The sequence below is a fragment of the Hylobates moloch genome, unplaced genomic scaffold (assembly GCF_009828535.3).
Source record: "Hylobates moloch isolate HMO894 unplaced genomic scaffold, HMol_V3 SCAFFOLD_10, whole genome shotgun sequence".
Classification (NCBI taxonomy): Eukaryota; Metazoa; Chordata; class Mammalia; order Primates; family Hylobatidae; genus Hylobates; species Hylobates moloch.
Genome location: NW_026652285.1, coordinates 43,834,930 through 43,849,779, shown reverse-complemented (window position 1 = coordinate 43,849,779; position 14,850 = coordinate 43,834,930). Strand labels below are relative to the sequence as shown.

Genomic DNA, 14,850 nt, shown 5'->3' with positions numbered 1-14,850 from the left:
CTATCTGAACTGCAAAACAGGAAATTGTTTGAGTGACTGTCTTCTCGATTCTCCAAAGATAATACATAACCTGGATCATCCTATGTTCTTGGGAAAGAAAGTGATCTATTACATGCAATGGATGCTGTGGGGCAGTAGGACTTAATTTCTCAGGAAAGCCTGGCTGAGAAACATGCCACAGTAATCCAATATACCTACAAATCATGAACACATCAAATTGTTCTTACACACACACACAAAATTCCACAAAAAATAAAAAGTCATATTTTACAATCTCTTAACAATGAAAATGGCTGCATTACTTCTAAAGTCTTTTCAGAGGAAAAAATTCATTTGTATTCATGTTATTAAAATACATTATTTTTTCAATTTGGAAAGCATAACAGGAAGATCAGCAAATCTTTTTAGATATGTAAATTATAACTCAAACAAAAATAGATTGCTGGTACATTTGCTATGTAGAATATTAAATGGATTTTGTAGGCAAGTTAGACCAAACTGTATTCCTTTGAGGTATTTGGGAAGTTATTTCTAACTTTTCAGTAATTAGCAAATAGTTTCAGACCATCACCCTCTTAGATGCCTGGGAGGACATGGCGAAGAAAACGCACTTTGCATATTTTGCCAACAGACTGCTGATTTTTTTCTTTACTTACGTTGATTTCTATCTCATGCAAAACAAAAGTCACTGATTTGTTTCATATCATTTCATTTTGATCACTAGTTTACAATTGGAAAATCAGCTTATAGTTGGTAAAATAGAGCAGAGCCGGAGAAGGAATTAACATTTATAGAATGCCTGCTATGAGCTTGGCATAGTGCCAGGTACTTTGCACATATAATCTCAACTACTCCCCAAGAGGTAAGTGGTTTTATCTTTTCCTTTCTGCAGATTAAAAAAGTGAGACTCAGATTCACCCAGTCATTAGCAAAACTGAGATTCAAACAAATTTCCACAATTCGTATGTTCAGAATTATTCCAGGATTCAGCACATCTTTCTCCAATGATGACTGAAAACTAAATTAGGACACTCTACTTATTTTTCGATTTTTATCCCTTATTATTCAGCAGACAAACTCTCTGCCAAAATATGACCACACTTGACTGGCTTCCACATAAGATCAAAAGAAACGGGGATCAGTAAGATGAAGAAATTGAAATTCATGAATGAAACTGTAAATTTGACTCTTTTGCCATGAGCAATTCAGATGTACAGTATTCCCAAAGAGCCGCTGAGCTATGTTTCACAAGAAAAGAAGGTCAAAAGTCAGAAGACTGGAGCACCCATGTCCTTAGAATACAGATACTATATATAGAACATAGATTATTTAATTTTCTTCTTTTATTCTTAGATTGTGGCGAATACATCAGCTTGGCTGAGAATTATTTTCATTCCTTTATTCATTTGAAAATTTCACTTTCACTGATAGTCTTTAAATAGGTCACAGGAATTAAAAAACATGGGCTTATGTCTCAGCCAGCACAAATGCTTAGTGTTCACTATTACATACAGTTTAACCTCTAGAAAACCCACTGTCCCCTGCCTCTCACAGACTGCTTGGGTCTTACCCCTCCTTCTCAAGGAGTCTTGCAGGAACTGCTACTAGAAAAGAGAGAACAGTAACTAAAGCATTTTCTTTTGTCTACAAGCACAATGCAGAGGCACTTTAAGAACAGGAGAGTCTTTCTGCTGAGCCTCTTTCAGTAAAGCATTAATATTTATTAACTTGCACTCTGCTATAGAATGAATGTTTTATGATAAAAAACAAGTAGCAACAAAATGGAAATTTTAACCACAAGCAACCTACTCTTCCAGTGATAGCGAGCTCAGGATGGGGTGAGCAAACCACTGTCTCTGTGTTTCGGGGACTCTTATGCAATCATCTAGACAAAGCAGTAATTGATTACTGCTCCACAAAATTACTAGAGACAATAATCAAAAAGTTATAGATTTCTTTTATCAATAAGAGCCAACTAAAATGAAGCTGTGAATTAACCTTATATTAATGCTGCATTAACAAATGCTACATTAATGCTACATTGACAAATTAACATTATAGCAATACTACATTAAATTAATGCTGTATTAATAAAAAAGTCCTATATATTAATAGGACTGAAGCCTTTTTCAGAAGCTTAGAATTATATACACATTTTACATTTAAATTAGATCCTCAATTCAGAAAAGAAAGGATTTTTTTTCAGTGTTGAACAAGAGCATGTCTGTCTCAAGTTTGCCTATTCATTCATTCATTCACTATTTATTGAGTACATTTTATTTACCAGACACATAGAAATGTGGGATTTTGAATCAGTATCAAGGTCTAAAAATGACTTACGTGAGTTCTTCACTATTGAGGACTGCCCTTATAAATCACTTTGTAATTCCTAACTACTCCATCTTACTACAGCTTTTCATAATGAGCTATTACATACTGAAAAAGAACAAGAGCATCTCAATTCTATAATTAATGTACACACTCCATAACGGCAAAAACATAAAAATTCAGTAGCATTTATTTCTTTCCTGTCAATTTTGATGATTCAGTACAGTGATAGCTGTGCTGAGACCATGTAACAATTAGCCTGTTGAATATTCTCTTTCTATTTTCTTGAGTGCAGTTCTTACATAATATTTTAGGAGTAGATTTCCAACCCATCATCTTATGTTTCCACTGGGTCTAAGCAGTGTGGGAAAGGAAAATAAGCATAGATTTTGGAATCAGGCAGACCTGGGTATGAATTCTGATTGCGTGTGTGGTAGACTTTCAGAAAACTTACTTTACCTCTCCATTTCTTGATTTCTTTGCCTACAAAATGAACACAATAGCATCTACTTTGCAGGATCATCACAAGGAATATAGATGACATGTATGAGCAACTAGCTCACAATAGGTATTGCTGTTCTTTTTATACAAAAAAAAAATCTGGAAGGGCACACTGAAATTGCTCTATTTTAAGTAGTGTAATTCACCATGAAATTAAAATAACAACAACAAAGGTAGAATGGGACAGAGTTGAACATTTTGGGCCTGATTCATATCTGTCTCATGAGACAATTATTTTATATTCAGATTTCCACCTAAATAAGGTATCTAGTAAGAACAATGTTGATTTTAAATAACAGACCTTCAAACTACTGAATGGCATTGACAGAAAGGATCACATTTCTCCTAGCCCCCTGCCACCATCTCCAGAATTATAATTGTTCTGCTGTGCCTGTTAAAGTATGGACATGACAGAGAAAGGAAAGAAACAAAATAACTAGATTGTAAAATTATTTTGGGATCATTAGCAAATACAAGGTTGACTTGAAAATGAAACAATCATTGGCATGCCAGTTTTTTAGTACAATGAGAGCACCATCTCTATTTTCTGCCACATTTCAGTAAATAAATAAATACTCATTTAAGCACAGTCTTTTTTTTATTATTATTATTATACTTTAGGTTTTAGGGTACATGTGCACAATGTGCAGGTTTGTTACATATGTATCCATGTGCCATGTTGATTTCCTGCACCCATTAACTCGTCATTTAGCATTAGGTATATCTCCTAATGCTGTCCCTCCCCCCTCCCCCAGCCCTGCAACAGTCCCCGGAGTGTGATGTTCCCCTTCCTGTGTCCATGAGTTCTCATTGTTCAATTCCCACCTATGAGTGAGAACATGCGGTGTTTGGTTTTTTGTCCTTGCGATAGTTTACTGAGAATGATGGTTTCCAGTTTCATCCATGTCCCTACAAAGGACATGAACTCATCATTTTTTATGGCTGCATAGTATTCCATGGTGTATAGGTGCCACATTTTCTTAATCCAGTCTATCGTTGTTGGACATCTGGGTTGGTTCCAACTCTTTGCTATTGTGAATAGTGCCGCAAGAAACATACGTGTGCATGTGTCTTTATAGCAGCATGATTTATAGTCCTTTGGGTATATACCCAGTAATGGGATGGCTGGGTCAAATGGTATTTCTAGTTCTAGATCCCTGAGGAATCACCACACTGACTTCCACAATGGTTGAACTAGTTTACAGTCCCATCAACAGTGTAAAAGTGTTCCTATTTCTCCACATCCTCTCCAGCACCTGTTGTTTCCTGATTTTTTAATGATGGCCATTCTAACTGGTGTGAAATGGTATCTCACGGTGGTTTTGATTTGCATTTCTCTGATGGCCAGTGATGATGAGCATTTTTTCATGTGTTTTTTGGCTGCGTAAATGTCTTCTTTTGAGAAGTGTCTGTTCATGTCCTTTGCCCACTTTTTGATGGGGTTGTTTGTTTTTTTCTTGTAAATTTGTTTGAGTTAATTGTAGATTCTGGATATTAGCCCTTTGTCAGATGAGTAGGTTGCAAAAATTTTCTCCCATTCTGTAGGTTGCCTGTTCACTCTGATGGTAGTTTCTTTTGCTGTGCAGAAGCTCTTTAGTTTAATGAGATCCCATTTGTCAATTTTGGCTTTTGTTGCCATTGCTTTTGGTGTTTTAGACATGAAGTCCTTGCCCACGCCTATGTCCTGAATGGTATTGCCTAGGTTTTCTTGTAGGATTTTAATGGTTCTAGGTCTAACATTTAAGACTTTAATCCATCTTGAATTAATTTTTGTATAAGGTGTAAGGAAGGGATCCAGTTTCAGCTTTCTACATATGGCTAGCCAGTTTTCCCAGCACCATTTATTAAATAGGGAATCCTTTCCCCATTTCTTGTTTTTGTCAGGTTTGTCAAAGATCAGATAGTTGTAGATATGCAGCATCATTTCTGAGGGCTCTGTGATTTAAGCACAGTCTTGCTTTGAATAACTTTTGCCATAAATCTTGCCTCTACCCAAAGCAATACTAAGAAAAAAATGTAGACTGTACTTTGACTGTACTACAGAACTGATGTTCTTTCTTTCTCTCTTTCCTCTGTCTGATTCTCTTTTTCATATCTTGTGTTCTTTTTTTCTGACTTCTGCCTCTTCCATTTGATACCCTGCAGGTTGTCCGGCCATACCAGACCATGTCCAATCCCATGAGCAAGCTCACTGTTCTCAACAGCATGCATTCCCACTTCATTCTGGCTGACAACGGGACCACTGGAAAATATGGAGCAGAGGTGAAACTTCGGAGACAACTGGAAAAGCATATTTCACTCCAGAAGATAAACACAAGTAAGTAGCGGTTATTCCCACTAGCATGGCTCGTAGGAAGTATGCTGAAAATGAATAACTTTAAGTACACCATGCAGCAATGTAATAAAAACTTGAGCAAGTTTTAAACATGAACCTTTATTTCTACTGGGCCAGAGCTTAGAATGAGAGGAAGCCATCCAGAGCAGAACAATTGGAGGCGTAAGAAGTAATTACACAATTAGTGACTCCAGCTTATGTATCATGTGTGAAAAATTCAACTCCATCTGGGGTATGTGTATGCAGATAAACTTTCTCTTCAAACTTTTCCTTCATCATCTGCATGGTACTCTCAGGAGAAAAGTTTCTATTTATTAAGCTTTTTTTGGTGGCTAAACAGAAAAGCAAAAGAATCAGATTTTGATCTTAGCACCGATCTGGCTGTGCAAAGGCATTTCAAAGAAATTGAACATTCACTCTCTAAGCTAAAGCATCATGTGAAAATGTTTCTATTTATTATGCTTTCTTTGGTGGCTAAACAGAAATGTTTCTATTTATTAAGAGAAAATGTTTCTATTAAGCTTTTTTTGGTGGCTAAACAGAAAAGCAAAAGAGTCAGATTTTGATCTTAGCACCAATCTAGCTGTGCAAAGGCATTTCAAAGAAATTGAACATTTACTCTCTAAGCTAAAGCATCATGTGAAACTATCTTCATGAAATTTTAATTGTCTGAATTTTAAGTATGTACTCATTGTCTCTAGATACATATGGATTTAGATATAGATAGATGTATATGTGAACCACATAGTACATAGTTAACACTAATATTATCTCTTAAGCGCATAAGAATCTCTATTTGCTGTATTTGTTGTGTAAACGTTTGTTTTAACTGAAAGGTAGCATCATCAAAACAGCAACACTCCACAGATCACTAAGTGGCTTGCATTTAAATGCAATTTAGGTATGAAAGCAATCTACTGTCCCGCCTCACAAAATAAAATTCAATTCGTTTTTATAAAGTAACAGGTGAGGATGCATGGCAAGCTCAAACTTTGTGGTAATTAGATGTCCCATCAGGGAAACTTTGATCTAATTGATTGAAATTCCAAAGCCTACAATTCCAAAAAACAAAAGTTTCCCTTTGGCTAGATGAGTTTTCAGAGGTTCTATGTACTGTGATTCAACTTTTCCAAATCACTTTTCCCTTCTCTAGATTTTTCTCTGCACCTGCCCCAAATGGGTCTTCATTGCCATAGCCACCTTCCTCCAAAAACTGGGATGTTAGATTTATCGTACCACAGCTTCTCCTTCCTACACTCTGTTTTCTGGTCCCACCTTTTACGGACCGCTACTGTTTAAGTGTCATGTTTTGTGGTTTCATATTTTTCACAGTGAAACCTGAAATAATAAATTTTGGCCTAGGTCTGAAATAAAAATTATATTAGGAAATTTCCTTCCCCAACTGTCTTTGGAAAGAAGAAACACAAGTGTTATTATCCCAAGCTGAACATCTTCTGGAAACAAAGAGTAGAAAAGACTAGAAAATATACAGAGACCAGCAGAGATCAAATGTAACAAAGCACTGTGATCAGTGGGTGGTAGGTTTTGCTGTAAATACTAAAATTGAGTTCCATTACAGTACTTGATAGAATGGGCAAATGTTATGTAATCAGTGTTATCTATTTAGGTTTTTATAAGCTACAGCATGACTTTCTGTACACCATCAGGTTAAGAATGAGAGCTTAAATAGGACTGAGCTGGAAGCTGAAGAGGATGAGAGCAAGGAAACAAGGAATGAATTCAGAGTCAAGTTCAGTACTCGGTAATAAGACAAAATCAGTCCAGACAGGCAAAGCATGTCATTGTGGCAGGCCCTAGTGGCAGCTGGGCTGGTTAGCCAGTAGTGTGGGTAGCAGGCCTAGGTATGTGTTTGTGTATGTTATGCACCCAGCAAAGGAGATGGGAGCTGGAGTTAAAACCCAGCCCGAGCCTAGGTTTTAGTCAAGCCTTAGTGCCTTCCAGAATGCCTAGAGAAAGGGGGTGCCTTTTTCTAATTGATCATCCCAGAGGGAGTGCCCTTTTGCAATGTACATGCCTGGAGGGGTGCCTTTCTTCAGAAATGGCAGAGCTGCTGCATATATGGATGGCACTGCAGGGGAAGCCCAGGGAGGCTCGTGGACAGTGGCCTGGCCTCCCTGACGAGCAGAGGCCAGCAGCATGGAGCTGAACAGCAGGCCACGGTGGATGGTCAGCATGTCAGGAATGCTGGAGGAGTCACCACCAGATACTAGTCCTTGGGTAGATCATCAGGGACACGTCACATTCCATTTATGGAAACACCAAACCTTTGCTAGATTATCAAGGCAGGTAGTGGCACATGGGCACATTGACAAGCAGGGACCCGTCAGGAGTCTAGAGTACAAAGGAGGGGAGAAGCACAGATCCAGGTACCACAGGACTTACTTTTGGCACTGTATTTGTGGCTTCATAGAGGCCCACAGGCTCCTCTTCCAGTGAATATATTAATAATTAAATGGTAAGAGGAGAGTTATAGAAGCCCAGGAGAAATTCTGAAGTCACAGGAAGTGAAAAGGCCCAAGGTAAGGAATTTATGCATGAGCTGTAGTGAATGTCAAGAGTTAGCTCCTATAGCAGTTCTACCCCTGAACTTAATAGTGGTAGGGTGATCAACTTGTCTCAGTTTGCCTGGGACTTTGTTAGGTTTAGCAGTGAAAGTCCCAAATCCCTGGGTCCCCTCAGTCTGGGCAAACTGAGATAATGAGTCGCCCTATAAGTGGATGACTCATAAGTCATTAGGTCAACTTCCCTCATTACTGTACTCAGCCCCCAAAGTTGGGCGGAGCGGCAAGCTCCTTAGAGGGTAGGGAGTGACCGAGGCTCTTTGAAGTAGACAAAGCAGGACCTTAGAGGTCTCCATTCAGTTAACAGCAGAAAATGCTCACAGAGAACACAAAGGCTTCCAGAACAGCACCGACAAAGACACAAAGACAGGCAAAAAGTGGACCTGGTCTTAACATGAAAAACGGCAGAATACAAACCTTTAATGCAATCCTCAGTCAGCAATTTAGAACAGCAAATCTACTTTCTGACATGGACACTTTGTGGTTCTTCCTTTTAAAAATAAAATTTTATGGCCAGGCACAGTGGCTCACACCTGTAATCCCAGCGCTTTGGGAGGCCAAGATAGGTGGATCACAATGTAAGGAGTTCGAGACCAGCCTGGCCAACATGGTGAAACCCCGTCTCTACTAAAAATACAAAAATTAGTTGGGCATGGTGGCAGGCGCCTGTAATCCCAGCTACTCGGGAGGCTGAGGAAGGAGAATCGTTTGAACTCTGGAGGCAGAGGTTGCAGTGAGCCGAGATGGTGCCATTGCACTCCAGCCTGAGTGACAGAGAAAGACTCCATCTCAAAAAAAAAATAATTAATTAAAAATAAAATTTTATTCTATAAGTTTATCCTAAAAATTCCATTTACTTTTTCATTTCCTGCTTCAGATGTTTAGGAAATCTAATTTACAAATGTGGAATTCAATTTCCTGAAAATGAAACACTGCCACAATAACAGTGTCTACCACCTGTTACACTCAGGATGGCCCCAGGGAGGTGTGAACCCCCCTGAGCATTTCCTTGCTAAAGTGCCATTCCCCCTCATCACTAAGGGGTGACCTGCATACTGTAGTTTCCTATCAATGAGCCTGTTTTCTTACATAAATGGTATAATCTTCTGAAGAATATTTCTCCTAAACATTAAGTGAATCCTGTTCAGGAGACTCACAAATGCTTTTCATCAACATGACAATGATCACTGAAAACATACTCCAAGCACCAGTGTTTGACCTTTTTCTCCACACTCTGACTTTCATTGTCCCTCCTCTCCCATGCATTTCTACAGCCAACAGTCAGTACTGAAACATCATCAGTTAGTGATGGGCTTTGTTTATAAAAGAGAAGCCTTTCAGACGTGAGCAGTTACCTGCCTCACAATGCTCTTCCATCTACAGTTTTTTAAACTTCAAATTTAATATGCAAGGAACAATTTCAGTCATTCCTTTAGTAAATAAATACTTATTGAATTCCTATTAAGTTCCAGTCATAGTTAAGGTCTAGAATAGCAGCAATGAACAATTCATTGAGCTTACCTCAAGGGGGGCAACCAGAGTAATAAGTAAGAAAACGACTGACTGTGTGATGGCCAATAGTTTTTAAAAAGTGCTTTCGAGAAAAATAAAGCAGAGTAAGGCATCTATCTGTGCACTTGCATGCATGCACACGTGTGCATTGGGAGGACAGTTTCCATTAGGTGATCAGGAATGGCCTCTATGAGGAGGTATCATTTATGCAACAACCTGAATGAAGCGAGCGGCCGGCTGTGAAAGAGCATTCTGTGGAGAGTGAAAGCAGAAACTAAGCCACCAGGTGTTCAGTAAGGAGCAGGGAAAGCTTGGTAAAGAGTTGGAGCTTATTCTAACCAAGATTGGATCTGGGACATTATAGGATCTCCCTTATTATTTAAAATATCACTCTGCTATTGTACGTAGAGATTAGACTGAGGTAGAGAGCAAGATTAAAAACAAGGAAATGCCTTCAGGAGGCTATTGCAATAATGCAGGTGAGAGATAACTGGTTTGAAAAAGGATGGCAGCAGTGGAGGTAGTAGAAAGTGGTTAGATTTTGCGTGTGTGTGTGTGTGTGTGTGTGTGTGCATGGGGTGGGGGGGAGCACTGCAGGGGAAGCCCAGAGAGGCTTAAGGACAGCAGCCTAGCCTCCGTGAGGAGGAGAGCCCAGCACTGCGGAGATGAAGAGCAGGATGTGGCAGATGGTCAGGATGCCAGAGATGCTGGAGAAGCCACCATCAGATGCTAGTTTTTTGGCAGATTGTCAGGGACACATCACATCCCATTCATGAAAACACCAGGCCCTTGCTAGATTATCAAGGCAGTTAGTGACACATGGGCATATTGACAAGCAAGGACCCAGTTAGGGAGAAGTCTGGAGTGCAAAGTAGGAGACAGGCACAGACCCAGATACCAGGGGACTTACTTGGGGGAACACACACACACTTACACACACACAGACACACACATACACAGAAGACAAAGCTTTGTTTTTGAAATTGTGGTAAAATAAATATACGTAACCTAGAATTTACCATTTTAACGATTTTTAAGTGTGCAATTCAGTTTCATTAAATACATTCAGATCATTTTTGTGCAACGATCACCACCATTTATCTCCAGAACGTTTTCATCATTCCAAACTGTAACTCCGTACTCATTAAACACTAACTCCCCATTACTCATTACCCCCTCCCCTAACCCTTAGTAGCCACTCTAGTTCTACTTTCTATCTTTATGCATTTGCCTATTTTAGGTACTTCGTATAAATGGCATTATAAAATCTTTGTCCTAAGATATATTTTGAAAATAGAGCTCAAGAGGTCTTGCTACTGAATTGAGCATTCAGGGTAAGGAACAGACACTTCAAGGGTGATGTGTGGTCATCCTTTGAGACACCAATGTATCCTTAAAACAATGGGATGACATGAAAGCCCCTAAGGAGTAAGTGTTTACAGAAAAGAAAGGGGCTGAGGACTAGTCTCTAGGGAATTTGTACAAAGTTTTTGAGAAGGGGTGAGATTCCACGCAGAAATAAAGAACATGCACAAATGAAGAACAGGAGGAAAAGCACAGAATTATGGGCACAGATGTGGGTAGGAAGGGACACTTTCTGGTGGAAAGATAAGGTGATTCTCTAAACATAGCTTCTATGTCTACATAAAATAATACAGGAGGTTATTGGCTAGGAGTGTGTAAGAGGAGAAGGTGTTGAAGATTAGGGACAGAAAACAACTACAGTCAGTTTAGAGACTGGGAGAATGAACAGATTAGGAAAATGTAGAATTCTCATGCAGCACTGTTGGTATTTGTGGTTGTAAATTTAAAGCAGCATGAATCATCAGAGTTGTATGGTTTTTTCCAGCCATGTCCAGTTACAGTGGTAAAATAGGCATCAATCTGGAATTTTATCTGGCAAGTAGGAAAGAGAGATGGAGAGGCAAGAAAAAGAAACCGATATATTCTCTCTGTATCTGTATCCCTAAAGTACCATTAGTGTCTATGAATGAAAAAAATGTTATGCCTGACATTTAAAATAACATAAAATCATTAATCTAAAAGAGCATATTGATGTACAGAGAGATGGTTAAGTAAATTATCAAAAGTGACCCACGTCTTTAAAGTGTTTAAGTAAACAGGTTCATAATAGATAATTTTTAATGTTTATTTTACTGTTCAGCTATTTACATAAGTTCAACCAACTTGATATATTGCTGGAAATATAGTAGCTGCTCTATAAACGTATGTTAGACTAAAGAGTGGATACCAAGGGACTACTCCAGAAAGTAGCATCTATGTATCCTGATAAGAATTTAAAATTCTTATAAAATTGTTATTATTAAGGAATGTTATTATAGCCACCCTATAGCTATCATCCAGCCTCTACATTTATCAGCCCTTGGCCAATCTTGTTTTCTCTATCCAGACACCCACCTACTTCCTCTTGTGAATAATTTTGAAGGAAATCCAGACAGCATATCATTTCTTTTCTAAATATTTCAGTACAAAAGCATGTTTTAAACCAATGTTGGCCACACATAGGCTAGATCTTAAAAATATTTCCTTAACTCGATAGCAGCATCATGGCAAATATTCGTCTAAGAATTTTTTAATAATTCTTTCAAAAAATAAAAATTAAGAAATACACTATTGCATGCTGAAATTTATCTTAAAGATTTAACAATCATCTTTTCTAGTTGCAAATTCGACTTTCAGCTAGCCAAAAACTATTTAAAATGAATATTACATTGCAATTCTTAGAAGTCAAGATTAGAAAAATCTTCAGCAACTGTGACTTTCTTTTAATGGTTTAAAGAGAAGAGTATAACTTTTGGGAGAAGAGGAAGTCTTTGTCTGTTGCTAGTGGCATAAAGTAACAGTGGCAGGTAGCCTGGGAGTTGAGATCGTCAGGGCTCTGTGACCTCGGGCAAGTTATTGTATTTGATTTTGTTTCTCCATCTGTAAACTAGGGATAACGATTCCTCACAGTGTTGTGATTAAAGGAGTCAACATTTGATTCTGTCATGTGGCAGGTTGAAAACATTGATTCCTTTCCTGCCTTCTTGGTGGTTCAGTGCCATGTGCTGTGTCTACACAGCCTCACTGCCATAGGTTCCAACCTGAGACTTGGACCTTCTCTCTCAAAGCCCATCAGAGCCCAAGGTGTTCATCAGAATGTCTTACAACAGGCTCGGTGCAGTGGCTCAGTGTAATCCCAGCACTTTGGGAGGCCAAGGTGGGCGGATCACCTGAGGTTAGGAATTCGCCATTGCGCTCCAGCCTGGGCAACAAGAGCAAGACTCTGTCTCAAAAACAAAAAACAAACAAATGAAAAAGTCTTATAACAAGTCATAACCTGGCTCTGCTTGTTAAAAAGAAGTCTTATACTGTCTTTAGTTACAGAAAGATTCAAAGGGAAAAGCGGAGGCTTAAAATTAGATTCTGCTACATATCACTATGCCTCTATTATTTGTTACAGAGTAATTTAATTTCCTAGTCACTGCAGCAATAAGAAATATATTCTAAACTGTAGTTGTCCCTCCTGCCTCAGTATACAGAGAATAATAGAGAAAATTTAAGCTTTCTTTAAAAATCCAAGCTGTATCAGTGTCTTAGAGTAGTCATAAATGGCATTAGGATTTTTGAGTACTTTACTTGTTGAAGGTGTAGGAACTTGAGCTGAATATGAACTGACCCAGACTATATCTTGAAATAATAGATTTGAGTCAATAACAGATTTTTTTCTTGTAATTTACCATTTTATTCAAAAAGATTAGAAGAAGAGGACAGAAATCTAGTTGTCTGCAGGCTCCATTTGATTGAGGTGTTATTCCTTTACCTTTGAATTATATTTTAGGTTAGGCTGAATGGAAACTTTATTTGGATTGCACATCTAATTATATAGTGAACAACAACCTTGGGTATAGGAAATTTCATTATGAGGCTAGAATTTTCTGACTTTGTTATCTCCCTACTTGAAAGTGAAATCTATGTCATATGTAATCTAGTCTAAGGGATTATTTCCCCATGGCAGACCTTATAGATATACCTATTTTGCAATATTAATTGATGGAGTGTCTGGGTAGGTTTTGATTTCCATAACCAGTGCTTTTGCTACTTTCAAAGTTTGCTTGGAGGAAAATTTGAAGCTCTGTTTTTTTCTTTACCCTAGAGTAATATCTGACATTTGAGTGTGGCCTCATCTGATGAAGCCACCTAGAGTACCTTTCTCTAAACCAGCAGATTAAAATGGGCTTAGCATTTCTAAGTAAACAAGTAGCAGAAAGGGTTGCAGGATTCATAAAATATAATCAAATTTGATATTTGAGGATATTGGTATTTAGAAATATCTGCAAAAATATGTTTTATCATAAAGTTCCTAAGCCAACACACCTATTTATCTACGATTATGTGCCTCCCCTGGGAGACATTTTAAAATGCGAGAGGTGGGATTTGGGGTTGTCACCATTTCTGGTGCTTATTAATGGCATGGGAGAGGGGCCAGGAATGTTAACATCCTACAGTTGCAGGACAGTCTCACATGAAGAATCTCCTGGCCCAGACACCAACAGCATCTCTTAGGAAACACTACTCCGAGCATGTTACCCTAAGTTTTCTTTTTGTTTTTTCTAAATCTTTCCCATAACCCTCTCCTCACTTGTCAGGACCACACCCTTCTAAGGTAGCCTGTACAAGTGTAAAGACATATGTAGAGGAAATGTTACTAGTGAATCGCAGTGAGATTCAAAATACGTATTTTTTTTTTTTATTATTATACTTTAGGTTTTAGGGTACATGTGCATAATGTGCAGGTTTGTTACATATGTATCCATGTGCCATGTTGTTTTGCTGCACCCATTAACTCGTCATTTAGCATTAGGTATATCTCCTAATGCTGTCCCTCCCTCCTCCCCCGACCCCACAACAGTCCCCGGAGTGTGATGTTCCCCTTCCTGTGTCCATGAGTTCTCATTGTTCAATTCCCACCTATGAGTGAGAACATGCGGTGTTTGGTTTTTTGTCCTTGCGATAGTTTACTGAGAATGATGTTTTCCACTTTCATCCATGTCCCTACAAAGGACATGAACTCATCATTTTTTATGGCTGCATAGTATTCCATGGTGTATAGGTGCCACATTTTCTTAATCCAGTCTGTTGTTGTTGGACATTTGGGTTAGTTCCAACTCTTTGCTATTGTGAATAGTGCCACAATAAACATACGTGTGTATGTGTCTTTATAGTATTTAACAAACCCGTGAGGCCTCTGGTGTCCTAAATCCACAGCAAGCTGGACATCAACCTCCTTCAAATCCTAACGTCACTTGCTATTGGGAAGTTCTTCCTCATATCTAATTTCACTTGCACTGAATCTTAAACGTGTTGTCTCCCAGATGAGGACAAAAGTCATTGTCCATATTAGAGCTCTTGGCATATTTGAAAACTAAATATACTTGAATTGACCTTCTTCCATAATAGCTGTAGGAGGCTGTTTTTCATGGGAAGAGACACACCGACTTGCTTAACAGGCAGAACTAACTCATGACGTAAATCAGATCAGAATTTCCAACTTGGCAGCACCCACTCTTAGCACCACTCCTTTGTATGTTT

At 38.5% G+C, this 14,850-nt stretch overlaps 1 protein-coding gene across 10 annotated transcripts in view; it reads left to right on the top strand.

Moving 5' to 3' along the window:
- Window positions 1-14,850, top strand: part of TRPM3 (transient receptor potential cation channel subfamily M member 3) — a 563,637-nt gene that overhangs the window by 298,904 nt on the left and 249,883 nt on the right. For all 10 annotated transcript variants that reach the window (XM_032164279.2, XM_032164271.2, XM_032164269.2 and 7 more), the window contains exon 6: window positions 4,975-5,146. In XM_032164279.2, the coding sequence (XP_032020170.1) occupies window positions 4,975-5,146 (172 nt within the window). The remainder of the gene's footprint in view (window positions 1-4,974; window positions 5,147-14,850) is intronic.